Raw genomic sequence first — 20511 nt, forward strand, 5'->3', positions numbered from 1 at the left:
CTAATCAAAGACATAGTATGAGCGACTGTACCAGCAAATTTTCGCCGATGATTACCACTTGATTACAGATAAACAAAAACAAATACACGAAAGCATTTTAAACATTTTATTTGTAACAATCAATCTCAACTTCAAACAATCATTTAAACAACAAAAATGTGATAATCGCCTCACATTAATTCATTTAGTAGTTTATTTATCCGACAACGGTGAAGCATGTATTCTCTACGTCTTTGGCTTTTGGAATCGCAGACTCGCACAAATTAGCAGCAGTGTAATGGCGGACAGTCACGTGACTGACAATATTGCGGCGGTCAATTTATCGATTATGGAACGGTCTATATTGAAATACGTCTAACTTTAAAAGTTCGCCCATCCGGCTCCTTTGACGATTACTGGAAATATCAAATACCGGTAAACACAATTTACAAATTAAAATCCGATATTCACATATGCGACTCAAGTCAAGTTTAAATTGCTATTTTTGCATTATTTTTTTTTTAATCCAACAATGCCGAGCAAAATGCATTGAACTACATTGGAACGCAAATCCACGTAATGATTTCAATGTTTCATTACTCGAACACTTTCAAACTACGCGTGACCTCAGTAAAAATAGTTTATCTAAGTGCTCCCAGTTCACATTCTGGTCAATATGTTTGTAGTTTCATCACTTGAGCAGCATTGTTTTTTTTTACTAATGCATACAAAGTTAAAAAGTGATTTAACTTTCTTAATTAGGTCCATAACCCCGCTTATTTGAAAAAAAAGGCACCAAACAAACTTTTATGTCTTAGTTTGTTGACACAGGGCCTTAACTCAGCATATGGTCACAAACTATTATACAGTTAACATGCTGATAAATATGTATGTACAAATACATCACTTAAGCAAATGAACCTTATATGTTACGTGCAACACAAAACTGACAGTCGGCCGGAATAATATACAATATCACATCTACATGCCCATTCGTCCCCCTGAACGTGTAGGCATGACAACATTCATACAGATTAATACTCTTCAAAAAGAAATCATAATACGACTTTCTGATTGACTGAGCCTTGGAATATTTCACTCAAGACAGTGTCTGATGTTGCTGAGCAATCGTATGAAGTTATATCAATTATATCGGTTATATAATCGAATAGTTCGTATATAAGTTTCATTTACGTCTAAAAAATGTGACCCTTGTGACATTGACCTACTGAGCACATAATCAGCAATGGTCTTGTACCCGTACAGATATAACTCTGAAAGCTCTGTAATGAATGATTCGCATGATTTTAAACAGAATTGAAGTGTGACGGCAAACTATCTGACATACAAACAAAATTCATGTGTCTCCCAGTTGAGGGGGGCTTTATTCAAAAAATGAAAAGTAAGTAAGAAAACAAACATGTTTTTTTATATTTTGATAGCAACAAATAGTCAACGTACAACAATATGTCCACTCAAGGGGTAGCTACGTACATTAACGACAGTGGAACAACAAACTTGGTTCAACAAATATACATATATACATACACATTATTATTTCATCCCTCTACAAACAAAGCACTGATTATAGTAGTGGTTGACCCAACACTATGATTAGTATAATTTGCGTTGCCTTAACAACAAACAATACGGGTATTGACAGTTACGACGAAAAACTATCGAAAATATTCAATTTAATTACACAGACAGTAAAATAATGATATAGTTATTTTAACACGTATATTTGTACAGTTTAGAGAACTATCTAAACACGAATAATTAAAATTCACTTAACAGTAATGTTTCGATTTTGAAGATATTGACAAACGTCAGACCACGGACTCTAGATTACGGACTCAATATACAATATACACTCAATATACACTCCGTGGTCAGACAAAATGATGCAATCAATTGATAAGCCAATGATCATGATGTTTTACACAAGTTCTTCATAAAGGCCTTGGAGCTATTTTCATACAATTCACTTTATACAACAGAGCCTTACCATAGCAAAATGTCACGTTGGTGTTGGACGAACAAATGAATTTATGAGTAATGAATCATACCAATATAGCCCAATACTCATAATTTGTACACTTGTATGCTTCCAGTTTGAATACAAAAAATCATATTTTATGGGGAAGTCTGGCTTTAAGATATGTGTAAATGAAAGCGTCAGTTATATGTCAAGTATAAAATAATTAGCAAGTATAATATTATTGTTAAAGTGCATGAATATCTTGAAGTGACATATTGTGCAGTGCATGCATTGAGAATTCAATTGAACCTAAAATAACAAATAAGCATTAATTAAAATTGCAGTTATTGACAATTTCAAGCGTATCACATTGCTCTCCCTTGATATGAAATTGTTTTCCAAATTTCCACATATTAATATTTTTTGACATGATTTCCTACATAATTAAAAATATTGTCGGTATATGCTTAGATTTTTATTGGATGTGTAAAACGTATCGTATAAAACAATGTGTTTCTATAACTTTATATATTTTTGTCTTCAAGATATTTTATTTTGATATAGCTCTACAATCTTACAAGTTACATATGAGCATTCACACAAACAAGGTTATTTTTATTGTCTTGCAACAAAAAGATGCACGTAAAACATCAAAAAGTGTGTTCATCAAATTGAAATAAAACACAAATTATAAATAATTTACACCGGCTATGGATGTGTTAAGCTATATATAAACAATAGCATAATGTAAAAATATATATACCTGTACACTATAGTGACTTAAAAATCTTGGTCAAGTTATACGGTCACTCATTTACACACATTAAAATCTTGTTTCTATACGAGCCTGCACAGTGTATACAAAGTATCATTAACTATTGTGTCCGAATACAATCGTCAACACTAACGATGAGCATGTTAGTAATAAGTGTGTGATCTCTCATAAGCTTTTAACAATTATAAGGATGGTCATTACTCACAAATAATCTCATCCTGATAAATGAATAAATTGAAAGTATTCCACATAATTATAGTCTTCTCATATCATTAAACAAACCATAGCAATTAAAGTAAAAATAACCTTTCAAATTTTATTCATTTCAAACAATCCTCCTTCAAATGATGACAACATAGATTTTGTGTCTATTATCAGCGTTTTGAACATGTATACAGCTATTAAAATATGGTGAAATTGTGTAAATATTTAATATTCTAACACGGCACGTGCCAAATTTCATATACCGGTAAACAAAGAAGAAAATCGTCTATGGATTATTCTGCAATAATTATTGGCGGAGCTTAAACACCGAAAGCACGCGATGTAACTAAACAAAACATGCGGATACATTTTCCACCTGCGTAATAATCCGGCATTTTATGAATGAAAGTCGCGATCTGATTGACAGAACAGCCTAAAGTTATTCTTATGGGCGAAACTTAAATAAGATACATTGTATAAATCTTTTTTAAAGTTTTCTTGTTAGCGATTTTTGCACAGCTGAATATCTGATACAATGAGTCGTGTGAAAACAATATAGGCGAAACAAAAATTGTAGCAATTATAGGATTAAATATTATGGTGAAAAAATCATCTAAATGACATGAGACGTTATCAAGCAAATTGAGTTCAACCGTTGTAACTTACACTCTTCCCTCGCTTGTTTACATTGATAAAAGACGTTCGAGAGCTGTAGATCTACAGTACATGTTTCGTGCTTTAAAAAGTCAATTCGTGATTATAGGCAAAATGGTTTTCGGCTAGTCTTGATCAAGCGATACAATAAACATACAAGCATGTCATATTGACTTATTAAAGAGAAAATAATTGCAACAAGATCTTAATTGAAATGGAAGATGTCCCATCACTCCAGTTCAACATGCCAATCTTGCAAAGGCCACCAAGGCCCATGTGACCTTGAATTTTTCCCTGACACCAAGGTGAGTACTGGGGCGAGTTGGAGGACGTCATGGTATGGCACTGTTGTGAGGGCTGACCTCGCATGGATCTCTTTGAGTTGTTGTGCTGCAACATCAAAGCCCACTGATTTGCTCTGAGAGGTGTGGGTCAACCTTGGTAGAAGAGAGGCAAGGTGAAATATTTATGTGTGAATATATTGTACAACATAACTTATTTGTCTAAGTGTTAAGAAAATACATACAAGCAAGTTAAAATACATAATTATATAAGACTAGAAAGTTTTGTTTTACAATGCACTTTTTTTTCAGAATAAGTTAAATTTTTAACAAAATTCTTATTTTTATTGTTGCATTACTTATTTCATTAGTTATAATGCTTTATAATTCTTGCCTTTATATAATGCTTTCTAAGTACCTTTATCAATATTTTGTTGTTTCTTAAATAAATAAAGAGAGTGATTATGCATTGGTTTAATATGAGTCTATATTTAGATGAAATACCTCCAATATCACCTTTCACCCAAAATGAAAAATACCTTTCTCAAATAACAATTATTAAGCAGAAACAACATTTAAATTCACAATCTTCATTCTTAACTCCATTACAAATTATTATTTAAAAAAAACACTATCCATACTGAGCTGACGTTTCCACAAACTACTGCACCTAGGCTGCCCAAACATGGTTGACGGCTTACTTGACTACTGCTTCTGGTGTAGCTGTTGCTGGGCAATACTGGGTCTGTTGCATGGATACTGCTGGTAGCTAAATATGAAGCGGTGTTTGGTGATGTGTACAGCTTCAAGCCATTGGAGAGAGATCTGTGACGATGTTTGTATCTAGGGGCACATTGCTTTGAAAGAAAATAATCTGCAGTTACATGACTTCTTACTTACCAAGAACGGGCAGAGAGTGTTGCTGAAACCAAATATGAATTTAAAAGGTCGCCGTGGTGTAATGGATATGGTGTCCGCCTAGCGACCGGGAGGTCACGGGTTCGATCCCCACCGTGGGAGCGTTCTTTAGATCTCCACCAAAGACACCAAGTACTGGTTCTAGGCCCAGGAAACGGACTCGAGAGCGTTTATATAAGCCTAAGGCTTTCGATGCAATCGAGCTAAAATAAATAGGTTTAAACTAAATATTAATTCACTCCCCTGTATTGTATACCCACATTGTTCCGGATCAGTTAGAAGCCATGAAATATATTGATGTTACTAAGTATAATTATTCCCACAGTATAACTGGTAACATAATTAGCTACACTGCATGACATCATCATTTTTATTTCCACACCATTTAACGTTGCTTGCAGCAGTGCCCCAGATAATTATTTCGGAAATAGGGTTTTCACCCACTGATTTTGAAAAATAGGGTGATTTCATTCTTGGAATAGGGTGAAATGAGTTATAAGATGCATACAGTAAAACCATTGCTGCTTTACTTCTGTTGAAGCTGCACACAATTGTATTGATTCAATAAAACTGTACACTAATATACTTAACTTAAATAAACTGATGTTTCATAACATCTTTAATCCTTGAAACTGTCAATGATATAAACTGTAAACTTAAAAAAAATCGATAACACGAATGATTCGGCACTTATCGGCTCTTGCTTTCTTGGTTCGAAAAAGTTAGCGATCGACTGATATTTTGGCGCAACAATTGCGGACGTCTTTCTCTTAGACATTTTTATTACGCATCGTATCAGATTTATTCTTTCCATTTTTTTTGAAGAAAAATCACACAACCTGACATTTGTTAAACTAAAACTGTGAAGACCCCGGAATATTCACAGTACACATTTTGAAACTTCATATTGGACAAGCCATTGCATATCATTAGTCCAACGATTCTCAATTGTATTCCTTCACTGCAATACTTTAACATGAGGACTTAGTTGATAGATGTCAAACTTATGTAACAAAATACAGATATTTAATAGATTTTGGGTTCATTCAAATTGTTCTCCAAAGAAAATATTTTTAACTATCGAGACTGTGACAACCTTTCAGACCCACGTGAACCTTACCTTTACCCCAAAGGGAGTACTGGGTTGATGTCAAGGATTCTGTAGCGAATTTTGTTGCCATAGATACGGTGCTGTAGACCAGGGAAACACATGGCGCTGGGCAAGATGAGAAGAGGGTCACAGCCACGGCCCTGAGAGCCAAATGGGCTCTTGAAAGAGCAGGTTGACCCACAACCTGAGCAAGAGAACAGGTCTTATAAGGTCACATTGACAGAGTAAATATAAGGTCTGCTTCGTGATAATGAGGTCCTGAGTTCAATGCCCTTTCAGGTAATGATCTCTGGATTAAAATGAACATGGGAGCATCTCAATAAGCATGAGGTTTTAATGCAATCAGCTTAAATTAATTTGTTTAAACTAAATATATGGAAATATATTGTTAAATGAACAGTTCCTAGCTTAAGTATTAAAACATAGGATAATTTAAATTTGAAATTTGCAGGTTGATATCACAAGGAATAATTAATGTAAGTTTAAATTTTATACATGAAGTATACTTAGGAGACTGGTTTTGAGAAAACTGGGCTTAATGCAGTCAGCACAGGCTAAGAAAAGCTTAGCATAAAATCTGAGACAACACTCTAAGTACATGCATTAAGACCCATTTTCCCGTGACGAGTCTCATATTATAATCATCCATACTGAGCTGGGCGTTGTAATAAACTGCTGCAAGAAGGTTGTTGTCCAAACATTGTAGACGGCTGAGCCGACTGTTGCTGCTGTTGCTAGGATACATTGAACGTGAAGCCCTAATTGGGCGACGTCTGAAGCCGAGTGCCACCAGACAATGATCTGTGACGGTTGCTGTAATGGGAGACCCCCTCCTGTGAACGGAAAATAGGGAGAGAATATCAATAAAAGATTGCACAATGTTGTAAATAAAATTCTCCCTTCATTTTTCTCGCTGATTACAATGTCTGGAACAATAACACTTTCTGGTATCTGATAACAATGTCTGGAACAATAACACTTTCTGGTATCTGCCTTTGTACATTTACTGAAAATGCAGCTCTTTCCACAAAAGGACATTATATAAATGTAAATATCCATTACAAAGTTTCTCATTTTTAGTTCTGTGTTGTTATTTGTTTGATAAGCTTTTGTTGCTTGGTCTAGTCAACCCCTTAAGTATATGAAGTAGCACACTGGCTTTTGGGTGCCCAGAACTGGACAACTGATCATCCTGCATTTAATTTTGGCAAAATATTACTATTAAATTCACTTTTGTTTAAGGTACTTGTTTACAGTTTGAAATCATTAGAAATCTGCAAGATAATAAAGCATTTGTCAAGCTTTTCCTCCATATTTTTATCCCCACGCTTTTTGAAAAAAAGGTGGGGATATTGTGGTTATCTCCGCCGTCCGTCCGTCCGTCTGTCTGTCTGTCCGTCCGTCCTGGCCACTATCTCCTCCTAGACTAAAAGCACTAGAACCTTGAAACTTACACACATGGTAGCTATGAGCATATGTGCGACCCTGCACTATTTGGAATTTTGATCTGACCCCTGGGTCAAAAGTTATAGCGGTTGGGGTGGGGTGGGGAAATTGTGGGACATAAAACATCAATTTTTCTTGGCACAGTCAAACAAATATTTTTGCAGTACTACCGGGGTAATTAGAACTATATTATTCTATGATGCACTCAGGTTCAGGATTTTTATTTTGCATTTTTAAGTTGGGAATTTACCATAAAATATTTGAGTTCTTCATGGTTACAACATAGTTTAAGTTTCAACTGCTTGATAAATGTGGACAAAGTGTGTTAATCACACTTACACCATTTTATGCAGACTAACGAACAAACTAACTGACAGTGAATAAGAATCAAGAAAGTGTAGGATTATGGTTCTAGTGCATGCATGGCACTTCTCATTGATATTATTTATACACCCATGAAGTTTCATAAATACAATCTTATATAGTTTTTGAGATATTGGCCAAACAAGTTTGTGACAGACGGACTGACTCACTGACGGACGTATGGACAGACTGACAGACAAATGGACAGACGCCATATTTATATCCCTCAGCCTTTGGCGGGGGATGTAAAATAGGATGCACTTTAACATGTTTGTGCCTTATACATGGTAAAGTACAAAATTGATGGCCCCTAAACTAACATTCATGCTGGGTCGTTATATTTTTCTGAGATAACAGAAATGTTGTCTACAAAAATACTAATGAACGGACAAACGTGGGCATCTGTGGTAAAAATGTTAATTTATAACCTGTATCATGCATGAAACATAAATCCACAGCTTACCAGGTGTTTTTTTCTACCATTTTTGGGAATGGGGCAAGAGCCCTGTGAATTCGGAAAAAAATCTTGATGACTTCAATTGAAAAATTGGTGTTGTTTTTGCTAACAAATATTTGAAAACATTGAGACTAAGTGTTCCCAATATTATAATTATTTATGTAAAACCCATATAGCTGGATATAAAAATTGACTAAATGTTCCATTTTATTTACAATACAAATAATTTGGAAATCTTATATTGGGAAAACATAAATAAAATATATACCAGCCCCTAATAAGACCAACTTTTTTTTCCACTGCTACTTCGAGAAGCCCGGGGAGAGTTACAAGCCCATGGGCCTCATGACCCCTACCCCTAAGCTCACAAGGCTCTGGCTGGATGGCTGCTGTGGGAGCTTGGATTGGTACTAAGGTTATATAGGGCCCAGAATCCTTTTTTTCTGAAGGGTCACGTTTGGCGCAGTGGCACTGTTCATTAGCTCGGTGAGGTTTTCTGGGAAGGGAGCCCTCTCCATCGACATGTCCTGTGAAATCAAATAAATTTAATTTAAGGCAAGTCAGCATTTGACATGATTTTATACACTGGACAAATATAGAGTACAAAATCACTACTGAGTTTAGCAATGTGAGGAGTTGACTTTAAAGTGTATCAATTGTCCAGAAATTTATGTCTAATTGCAACGTTGGCATAGAGGCGACATTCACTCCTCTTTTTTTAAATTGCACTCCTCTTTTTTCTAAAGGTCAAGGTAAATTCAACTTGCCAGGTACAGTAACCTCATGATAGCATGAAGATATTTGAAGTTCGAAAGCAATAGCCTTGATACTTTAGAAGTAAAGTGGATCGAAACACAAAATTTAACCATATATTCAAAGTTACTAAGTCAAAAAAGGGCCATAATTCCGTAAAAATGACAACCAGATTTATGCAACTTGTCCTTTTACTGTACCCTTATGATAGTTTGCGAGTGTTCCAAGTATGAAAGCAATATCTATGATACTTTAGGGGTAAAGTGGACCAAAACACAAAACTTTTTCAATTTTCTAAGTATAAAGGGCCCATTATTCCGTCCAAATGCCAGTCAGAGTTACATAACGTTGCCTGCACAGTCCCCTTATGATAGTTAATAAGTGTTGCAAGTATAAAAGCAAAAGCTTTGATACTGTAGGAATAAAGTGGACCTAAACACAAAACTTAACAAAATTTTCAATTTTCTAAGTATAAAAAGGGCACATAATTCTGTCAAAATGCCAGTCAAAGTTACATTACTTTGCCTGCACAGTCCCTATATGATAGTTAGTAAGTGTTGCAAGTATGAAAGCAATAACTTTGATACTTAAGGAATAAAATGGACCTAAACACAAAACTTAACCAAAATTTTCAATTTTCTAAGTATAAAAAGGGCAAATAATTCAGTCAAAATGCACATCAGAGTTATCTAACTTTGCCTGCCCAGTCCCCTCATGATAGTAAGTGTACCTAGTTTGAATGCAATAGCATTGATACTTTCTGAGAAAAGTGGACCTAAACGCAAAACTTAACCGAACGCCAACGCCGACGCCAAGGTGATGACAATAGCTCATAATTTTTTTCAAAAAATAGATGAGCTAATAAAATATATATATAAATACATACCTTTTGAGATTGGGAATATGGTTGAATTATGCCTCCAAATTTGACACACACAAAAACACTGATTAAAGTCCCATAGTTGGTTATGTAAGTTGATATCCAGATCTCCATTAATGAAAAACTCATCTTATGCATGGGTGCAAACAACACTGACTGGCAGTTCCATTTTGATAATAACATTTGATCTGGAACATGATTTTGTAAAGAGTTAGAGTCAGCATGGTTGGTAAATGCAAATAAATAGTTTTTGTTGTTGTTGCTGTGTTTTTTTAAACAATGCTCTAGAATAGTAAATTAAAACCTCAATTTGAGGCTTACATGTGAACATGTTGTATCGTCTTCACACATCTACTTAAAATACAATAGGTTTGTGCTAAACATGTGAATTGAAATAAGAATTACTGGTCAATAAATTTAAATACAGGGAACCCAGTTTGAAAAAAGTTTCATCTATTTGTTTAAGCTTCATTTCATTAAACATCTTAGGCCTAGCAGAGCCACATTCTGCGCAATTAAGGCTTAAGGCATGCGCGTGATGTGTAGTCCCAGATTAGCTTGTGCAGACTGCACAGGCTAATCAGGGACGACACTTTCTGCCTAGACTGATTTTTCATTAATAAAAGACTTTCTTTGAACAATATTCCATAAAAGCTGAAAGTGTCGTCTCTGATTAGCCTGTGCTGACTGCATAAGCTAATTTGGAACGAGTTTACGCACAAGCATTTAGCCCCATTTTCCCAGAACGACTTATTACGACTTGGCATCCTGAATGCTTTGATGTCCCAATTTTGCCACAGAGACTCCTTTTGCAATTGCAAATGACTTACCTGTTGAGATGTAGTGGCTGTGTTGGAGTTTGGGAACATCGTTCTTTGGGCATGAACTAGTGAGGATGAGGCCCCTGTAAAAAGATAGAAACATCTTAGCGAATCTCAGAAATGTATTCAGGTCCCAGTCAACACAAAATACGCGGTAGTTAAAGGCATTCTGAAATGGCATCAGAGAGCCAGCTGTGGTACAGATCTGTAATTGCATGGGGTCAAGTAAGGGTGTTCACTCAAATTATGCCTATATTTTAATTAGAAAAATTCTTAAAATTCTAATCCCAGGGTTAAAAGTTGGCAAAACTGAAAAACCTGAAAAATTTAGCTGGGGGCCAGGGGGCCGCCAGGACCCCCGGTGGGTCCAGGGCAACGCCCTGGTAGGGAGCCCAGGGGGCCTCGGCCCCTGGAAGCCCCTGAGACTCGGCAAAATAACAAATAAAAAATAGCTAAGAAATTAACACAAATCTTAAAAATCACACCTGTTTTGCAAGTTTATTTTATAAGGGGGAGAGTTAATACATTATTTTTTTGTTTAGTAAGAAACCAAAAATTTCAATAAACAATGAAGATGTACAGTATGTCAACTAGTTGCGGATAATCAGCAGTTCCGATTAATTTGTTTTTAATTTTCCATAATTCCACAATAAAAACAAAATTATAAGTGTCTACGGTATACATTAGGTAAAGGAGTATATTAATCAATTTTTAGCAAGAAAGCTTTTGTATTATGCTTACAGGGGGGATAAATGCTGCAAAAAGTTGACCGGAACTGATTGAATGAGTTATGTTTTGAAATGTGCATATGAATATAGAAGGCTTTATTATTTTCAAATAAGCTTTTTTGCTGATTGAAAACAAATGCCATGACAATGTTTTGAAATGCTAATTCTGTAAATTGAATGATTTGTAATTCTTTGCCGAAGGGTGAACTTTAATTGGCTATTTTTGACAAAAAACTGCATATGCCGTATGGCCTAACGTGTTATCAAACAAAATAAATTTTACCCTTTATTTTTACATCTTCTCACATTGACACTAAATACCGAAAGAAATTATTGTGGTCAAAAGAATTAACGATTTTTGCCGGGTGATTCTAAACTTGTTGACTGACTGTACCAAACAATACATTTTTTCAGCCATTCGCGAAATTTAACTCCACGTTCATCAACTTCAGCCAACCACTCCCATCGCCATTTATTCTTGACGTCCGATTCTAGCACCTTTGTACTCAAATTCGGCTCAAGGAACTTCATTTTTTTGTATTCGTTTTACGTCGAAAAGCAACAATTTTTAATATGGCGCTCGTTTGACGTAAATGATTCGAAAATGTCGCAAACGCATGCCTCCCTTTTATTTTTCGTGCGGATTTCAATGTAAAGAACTATAACTCTTTCGGGCACCTGCTTTTGGTAATTGACAGAAATTGCAGCTCATTTACCGAAACACGTTCCGCAATATACATTACAAAGCGTATTTTTTTAGTTACGTGTTTTTGTTTGCTTGATAAACGTTTCGTGTTGCTTGGACAACACCCCCCCCCCCCTGAAAAACCGGAGGACTTTTAACCCTGTATTCCTTGTAAAATTGCTTGAAAATGCTTGATCAACTAAAATCATGTTATTAATTTTAAGTTTTAAGTCACACAATAATTAACAACAGTGAATAAAAAATATCCTCCCAAACGCATGATGTAATATTTTTGAATTTATTAACTGCAGTATGATAAATATTATACATGCACAACGTGCTTCATATGAGAAGGAACAAGGCCTGACAATTTGAATGCTGTACATGGAATTTTTAGGAGAATGCCTGCCGATAACATTTATAAACAGACAGACTGCATGACAGACAGACATATGTCCAAGGTGATTCCCATATACCCCGCTTTAATTTGTAACTGGGTTTATAATGAATATATCTTTAGGGAAAATTTTTACTTCTGGGAAAATTTTGTATAAATCAATTAATTTGCATATGCATATAATGTCATCCCAGATTAGCATTCGCAGTTTGCAGAGGCTAATGACAGACAACACTTTCCTCTTTTATAGAATTTTTGTTAAAATTGATTAAAATATCACGACTGGTATATTCATACATGCCATAATTTTTGAGACCAATTCCGGGACATTGAGTTAAATTGTCCGGGACTTTTGCCGATTTTCCGGGACATGTATAAAATGTAGCGATATTTAAAGACATATGCATTTTTGGTACGTTTTTTTTTGTTTCGCATCGTTAATAGCAAAAGTTCGAAAGCCTATCCGAAATACACTTGATCTATTAACGTCAAATTAAACATTTCTACTTCCGTTACTAGATACAAGCCACGTGTTTTCAGTGTAAGCGTTCTAAACATAGATGGTGACGTCACTGCGTTATTGTTATTAAGACCGGTGTGTGTAACGCGTAGTTGTTGATACGCCTTTATTCATTTATAACATTTATATAATAAAAAAATACAACAATACAGTACCGTTAGATCGTCAACTCAAATCAATTCACAATAGTTTTTTAACGTTATGTTTACTGGGGGTTTAGAACAAGACAATAATAAACCGTGTGAGAATGACGTTTTTATATGCTTTCTTTTTTACTCAACTTCTTTGTCGGTTAAACGTGCGAACATAAACTGCTTTTAATTTTTTACTCAGCGATATTGGACTTAAAATGTGTGAACAACTATCCTTTGCCCTTACGCAGCGGGAAATAATGACGTAGTAGATTAAAGTCAATTTACAACCACATTAAACAATGCCGCCTTTTCGGTTTGACCGCGAACGTGAGACAATCGATATAATAACAGGACCCCTGTTAATTGATCGATTTTGACACGTAGCGTAGTCTGCCTATTCGGGTAGGCATTGTCATGGAGACGCTGCAGATATACACAGATTCGAGGTGCAGTTAAGCTTAAGATAAGGTACATGTATTTATGGATTTTGTAAATTCCGGGACATTTGACAGATTTCCGGGACAGCGGGACAAGTTCTTCATTTCCGGGACTGTCCCGGAAATCCGGGACGTATGGCATGCATGGGTATATTACTTGAAAAAGTTGTTCAGTTTTCATATTTTCAGTATATATATATGGTAATAAAAGTTTACTGGGTATGTGTACCAGGTAACTACCAGTTAACTATAAATAACGCAAGTAGATTGATCATCATCGTCATGTGGTAAACCCAGGAATGCAAATTGTGCATGTGTAGTGAATTGTTTATATTTTATATATAAAATGATCAATCCACTTGCGTTATTTATAGTGTGTATATCGTTATGTCACCTATTTTCGCGATGTTTTTTCTATATCACATCCGGAAAGTTAATTAACGAATATACTGAAAATATGAACTTTTTAAAAAGAAATGTAATATACCAGTCGTGATATTAAAATCAATATAAACTAATAATTGTAGAAAATACGGTATTTTAGAACTTTCATTTTTTCGTCAATCTGGTTGACGGTCCCTTTAAGATACGACAGAAATACAGATGGATGTCAATGGTGAATTCGGTATATAGTATAATGCACTCTAGTTTACTACCGGGGGCGGCCATTACAGTTTTATTGTAATTGCTGGTTATTCTGGTTAAAACTATTAGCTATAACTGATATGGAATCGGTATAAGTTTATTTGTACATTATATGGCCTCATTTTGGTAGATCTGACCTTAAGATTTAAAATTTCACTACTAGTAACTGTTGCTTAGATTGTGTTCATTATGATATAAAAGCAATTAATACAACTTTATGTTTATTGAATATTTGAACTCAAGTTTAAACAATAACCATATTAAATTTTATGTGAAAAAACAACATGCATAAAAAAATAAAACACTATCAACTTCAAAATAGTAATTCAATTCAATCGATACTCTACAATTTGTATATGTATCAAATCTAGTTGTTAAAAATGTGATTTTTTCGTACACAGGCAAATTCGGGGCTTTATGATTTTCACACAAAACAAGGAATTTGCGTTGGTCATTTGTTTGTTGTGTTTTTGTTAAATTGGTTGATATGTCAGCCAAAGAAATAAACAAACATTTTTTAAGTCTCACGAATAATAATAAGTTTACTGTAAGCAAATTAAGCAAGTTATACTTTAACAAGAGCTGTGATTGTGAAACAAAAAACCCCTACTGCACATTCGAAACGAACGAGGGTTGCTTGTTTCGAAGCAGACGATTTTATGTTTAAAGTGTAGATATATAAAACAAGTGCAGTAAAATTATCTTCTGCATAATTTTCAGTATTGTTTCTATTCCAAATATTTATTTTAAACAAGAGCACCGCATAACGGATGCCACGCTCAGCTGCGAAAACTTGTCAATTTTATTTTTTTTAGAGGTCACAGTGACCTTGACCTTTGACCTAGTGACCCAAAAATGGGTGTGGTGTGTAAAACTTATCAAGGTGCATCTACATATGAAGTTTCAAAGTTGTAGGTGGAAGCACTTTGATTTTAGAGCCTATGTTAAGGTTTTAGCACGACGCCTACGGCGGACAAGCTAGCTATGACAATACCTCGGGTCTCCGAAAACAGCCGAGCTAAAAATGAAGTGACGCACCAAAAGCATTAACACCAAATATTAGAGGTCACAGTGACCTTGACCTTTAACCTAGTGACCCAAAAATGGGTGTGGCGTGTAGAACTCATCAATGTGCATCTACATTATGAAGTTTCAAAGTTGTAGGTGGAAGCACTTTGACTTTAGAGCCTATGTTTAAGTTTTATATAAAAGGTCACAGTGACCTTGACCTTTGACTATAGTGACTGAAAAATGGGTGTGGCGTGTCGAACTCATCAAGGTGCATCTACATATGAAGTTTCAAAGTTGTAGGTGGAAGCACTTTGATTTTAGAGCCAACGTTAAGGTTTTAGCACGACGCCTACGGCGGACAAGCTAGCTATGACAATACCTCGGGTCTCCGAAAACAGCCGAGCTAAAAATGAAGTGACGCACCAAAAGCATTAACACCAAATATTATTTGCTTTCAAATCCCAAATGGAAATGGTTTAAAACAAAATTGTAAATTAAAATAGATTGATAACATTGTAAGGCAGTTAGAGCTTACAGTAAGTAACTTTGGCTTCTCCCATCGAAGTAAGAGAAGCTTTATTTTTGCTTGACACATTATGTTTTCTACACCTTTTATTGCTATTTCAAGTAGATAATGTTAAAGTAAGGTGATCCTTGACATCCAATACTAGCATTGAATTGAAACGTTAAACATACATGAGTATACCTAATTAAAATGTTTTAGTTGTTCAGCTTTTCATTTATAATTAAATATATGAAACTTATAGAGATGATAACATTCTATAACATCTGAGTTGACAAACTTTTGAAAATGAAATAAGATCATGTAAAGAAAATTAAATGTAGTTATATTTAATTAACTTACTAAATATCTGACCCAAGCCGATCCGAATTTTCTTTGGTATTAAAATTTTGACCTGAGGTCCTGACTGAAACTGTATTTTTGACCCGTTTGAGCCCTACATTAATGTGTTAGAGTAGCAGAAACTCCACAATCAGTCGGAATGCATTTTACCACCATAGCAGCATCTGTAAATGATTCCAAGCGTTACAGCACGAATAAATTTCATAGTTGTCTTTTAGAGTATCATAGATGTTGGTGTTTTTTTTAGTATGTTGTCCTAAGAACTTAATAGTATCTAATTAGTTTGTTGTGTAAAGTGGTACATGTATCATGGCTGGCCAAATCCAGAGAGATTGATACAGGTATATTCTATGTATATACCTTTATTTTTATTTAAAAACAAAAACCTTAAAATTGCTACTTTTTTTATGAAAATTGCTTATTTCTTATATCAAATGACAATCCTCAATATACACACTCCCAAACTTGCTTTGCGGAGGTTAATTACAATAAATTCTTATCATTCCTCACCTGAGAGAGGATGTACCTCTACTGATGTGGGGAGAAGCACGGTTAGAGTTGTTATTTGAGCGGCATCATGAACATAAAACAAACTAATAAGATTTTATTTCGAGTTTGATAGCAATAGCTTGGGTGGGAAGTTTGGACGGTCCTTCAAAAATAAAGTAAGGTTGAGAGGGGAGTTTAATGTGGGATGTGGTCATTTAATAGACGATCTTTCAAAAATAAAAAAAGAAAAAAAATAAAAAATTGGGGGGGGGGGGTAGGGGGGATGAGAGGGGGGTATAATGTGGGGTGGGGTCATTTATTAGATGATGTTTTAAAAATAAAAAAAGGAAAACATTTTTATTTTTTGGGGGGGGGGTGAGGGGGGGGGGGGGGACAGGGATTCTGGGTTGGGGCGTGGGGTATTGTTTGGGTGGAATCCATTGTGGTATTCAGGTAAGTGTTGTTTTGTCAAAGTATTGATAAAATCTGATCATAAATAAACAAGTTATGGCAATGTAACTAAAGTAATATGGATATTGTAAATGGAAAAAGGGCCATAATTCTTACAAAATGCTCGATACAGTTGTCTGCTCTTGTTTATAGATTGGGGTCATGTTGGTAAAGAAGTCTGCAAAATATGAAAGCAATATGTCAAGGGACATTGAAAATATTTGAGGTGGTACCCAAACTTTAACATAGATTTATCAATAATATGTATATTCTAAGTGAAAAAAGGGCCATAATTCTTACAAAATGCTTGATAGAGTTGTCTGCTCTTGTTTATAGGTTGGGGTCATGTTGGTAAATTAGTATGCAAAATATGAAAGCAATATGTCAAGGGACATTGAAAATATTTGGGGTAGTACGAAAACTTTAACATTTGCACGCTCACGCTAACGCCGAAGCCGGAGTGAGTAGGATAGCTCCACTATATATATTTCATATATAATAGTCAAGCTAAAAATGATCAGTTATGAACAATTACAATTTGGGTGAGTAAAACACTTGAATAAGCTTTTGAATTGTCCAAACTATAATGATCTTATTATTAAATATACATAATTAAAGGGGCAGAATGATGGTTAATACCTTATTATAGTTTGAAAAATAAGATTAACTTTAAACAAGAATGGATTAAATGGTTACTTAACACATTTGTTTGTATAATGTCTCCATTTTATAAACGCTTATTAAAACATTTGGATACCTTAATAAAAAAGTGTCGCCACTGAGACTTTTAGTATGCATGGGACAATTGGTAGTTGTAATAATATATAATGAAATGTACATTAAGTTCCACTATACACATGCACACTATTAATAAGAGGACTTAAAATTAAATCATGGAAGTAGGTTTTGTGTAGGCATAAGTTCGAATCCCACTAAAGGCATGTATGTAAAACAAAAAATAAACATCTTTTTTAGATAAATACCTTTTTGAAAACAAAGAATATGCATTGTCATGAGGATACACTTATCATATGCCCCTTTAAACATTTTGGATTTTCTGATAAGATCATTCACTCAATTAACAAACTATGATTCAAAGAAGTGAGGTTTTGTGGAGCCTAATCTCATTTTGTGCCAACTGATGTATAATGATTCTGCTACAACTTTTTGAATCTTTATTTATTATCATAGAACTATATAACATTTATAAAGGCTTAAATTGTTTTCAACAATGAGGCTCAAAAAGGCTAAAGATAAATCAAAGACCAGTATGATAACAGACCAGTGTTGGTAGTGCTTTTGTTATTTAAATATGGCTACATTCAGTCAGTTTAAAGAGATATGATCAATTGTTTAAATATGCTTTGTAACTGAACGATCCCAAAGCCCAAATTACGGCATTCATAGCAGAGGTCTACTTGTTATTATGTTGCAAAAAATATCACTGCTCTAGGTGATTTTTTTAAAGTTTTAACATTAGGCATTTTTTTAACTAACATATTTTGAGATATTTTTTATAAATCGTTAGGGCTGGAAGGAGGACGTACCTTTTAAAATATTTATCCAATACTTAAGCAGTGTCTTTTTCTTTAAAAATCGGGTCCAGTCCGAATGGAAAAAAGTGACGTAACAAGCTCCAAGTGCCATTCTAAGAACCAGTCAAATATATTGCACAATGCTTCGTGGCACTTTTTTTTTTTAATTGCATTTAACTGGCTTCAATCCTTGTGATCTCTGTAAATCCAAAGCGGAAAACCACACGACCGTTGCTTGTGAAGATTGTACGCAAAAATCAGCAGTAGAAGCGGCTGTTTCAACAATTAAATAACTTGTAATGTTTAAAAAAACTCAAAAAAAAAATCATCAATTTTAATTGAAAGTTTTACCTCTTTTTTATAGAACAGGTATGTATAGTTGTTATTTTATTGTATTTATATAGAATCTGGCACGAGTTGTCATATCATACTATATTTATTAAACTTGTTCAGGAAATTTGTTAGTAAGCGAGTCTTGGCTCGCCTATTAACAAATTTCCTGGACAAGTTTAATAAAATATGGTATGATATGACGAGTGTCAGATCTTTTTTATCACATGCTTTACTATGAGCAAATTAAATAAATATTTACGCAAACATAATGATAAATCCCGAATATTGTTTACATTTCGTGACATCATTTGATGTTGCAACGTCATTTCAGCCAAATAACAAAATGCGATTGGTCAATAAACAAAAACTAAGCCAATAAAAACGCTTAAAAATGTTGTATTACACATGTGTAATATAACTAGAGCGTTGTCACAGACGTGACGAATACCCCCACATGCCGCGTTGACACATAATATTTTGCATGTTGTCTTCACAAAAAACAGCGGACACCATGCTCAATTTTTAAAACGCACTAAGTGACCCCTTGACCTAGTTTTTGACCCAGAAAGGCCCATGTTCTAACTTGGCCTTAAGATCATCTCCATAAAACTTCTGACCAAGTTTGGTGAAGATCGGATGTAAACTACTTGAATTAGAGAGCAGACACCATGTTGAATATTAAAAAACGCACTAAGTGACCCCGTGACCTAGTTTTTTGGCCCGAAATGGCCCATGTTCAAACTTGTCCTAGAGATCATTTAGATAAAACTTGTGGCCAAGTTTGGTGAGGATTGGATGAAAACTACTTGAATTAGAGAGCGGACAACATGGTGAGGTTTAAAACGCACTAAGACACCCTGTGACCTAGTTTTTGACCTGGCATGACCCATATTCAAACTTGACCTAGACATCATCTAGATACAACTTCTGACCAAGTTTGGTGAAGATTGGATGAAAACTACTTGAATTAGAGAGCGGACAACATTGTGATGTTTAAAACGCACTCAGTGACCCCGTGACCTTGTTTTTGACCCGGCATGACCCATATTCAAACTTGCCCTAGACATTATCAAGATACAATTTCTGACCAATTTTGGTGAAGATTGGATAAAAACTACTTGAATTAGAGAGTGGACAACATGGTGAGGTTTAAAAAAAACTAAGTGACCCCGTGATCTAGTTTTTGACCTGGCATGACCCATGTTTGAACTTGACCTACACATCATCTAGTTACAACTTCTGACCAAGTGTGGTGAAGATTGGATTTAAACTACTTGAAACAGAGAGCGGACACCATGCTCAATGTGTAAAACGTACTAAGTGACCCCATTACCTAGTTTTTGACCCGGCAAGGCCCATGTTCGAACTTGGCCTAGACATCATGTAGATACAACTTCTGACCAAGTTTGGTGAAGATCGGATGAAAACTACTTGAATTAGAGAGCGGACACTTAATACAGACCGACAGACAGACTGACTGACAGACAAGTTCACTCCTATATACCCCCCTAAACTTCGTTTGTGGGGGTATAAAAAACAGGGTATGGCATGTGATAAAATATTAACAATTGTGAACATCATTATAATACAAATAAACTGTATAGAAGGTATTTTCTATTGTTTGGTTAAAGAAAAATAAGGTCAGGGAAAACCTTGTAA

At 34.8% G+C, this 20511-nt stretch overlaps 1 protein-coding gene across 3 annotated transcripts in view; it reads right to left on the minus strand.

The window, feature by feature from the left end:
- Positions 1–1876: 1876 nt before the first annotated feature.
- Positions 1877–20511, minus strand: part of LOC127876560 (uncharacterized) — a 41927-nt gene continuing 23292 nt past the window's right edge. Inside the window, exons 2-7 of one of the 3 annotated variants that reach the window (XM_052421898.1) lie at positions 10633–10706; positions 8526–8696; positions 6555–6736; positions 5913–6087; positions 4576–4731; positions 1877–4030 (exon numbers count right to left, since the gene is read on the minus strand). In XM_052421898.1, coding sequence (XP_052277858.1) covers positions 4718–4731; positions 5913–6087; positions 6555–6736; positions 8526–8696; positions 10633–10706 — 616 coding nt within the window. In that variant the 3' untranslated portion in view covers positions 1877–4030; positions 4576–4717. Of the gene's footprint in view, positions 4031–4515; positions 4732–5912; positions 6088–6554; positions 6737–8437; positions 8697–10632; positions 10707–20511 lie in introns of all 3 variants that reach the window. The other 2 variants (XM_052421888.1, XM_052421896.1) reach the window with 2 other exon arrangements.

Source organism: Dreissena polymorpha, chromosome 1 (genome assembly GCF_020536995.1).
Source record: "Dreissena polymorpha isolate Duluth1 chromosome 1, UMN_Dpol_1.0, whole genome shotgun sequence".
NCBI lineage: Eukaryota > Metazoa > Mollusca > Bivalvia > Myida > Dreissenidae > Dreissena > Dreissena polymorpha.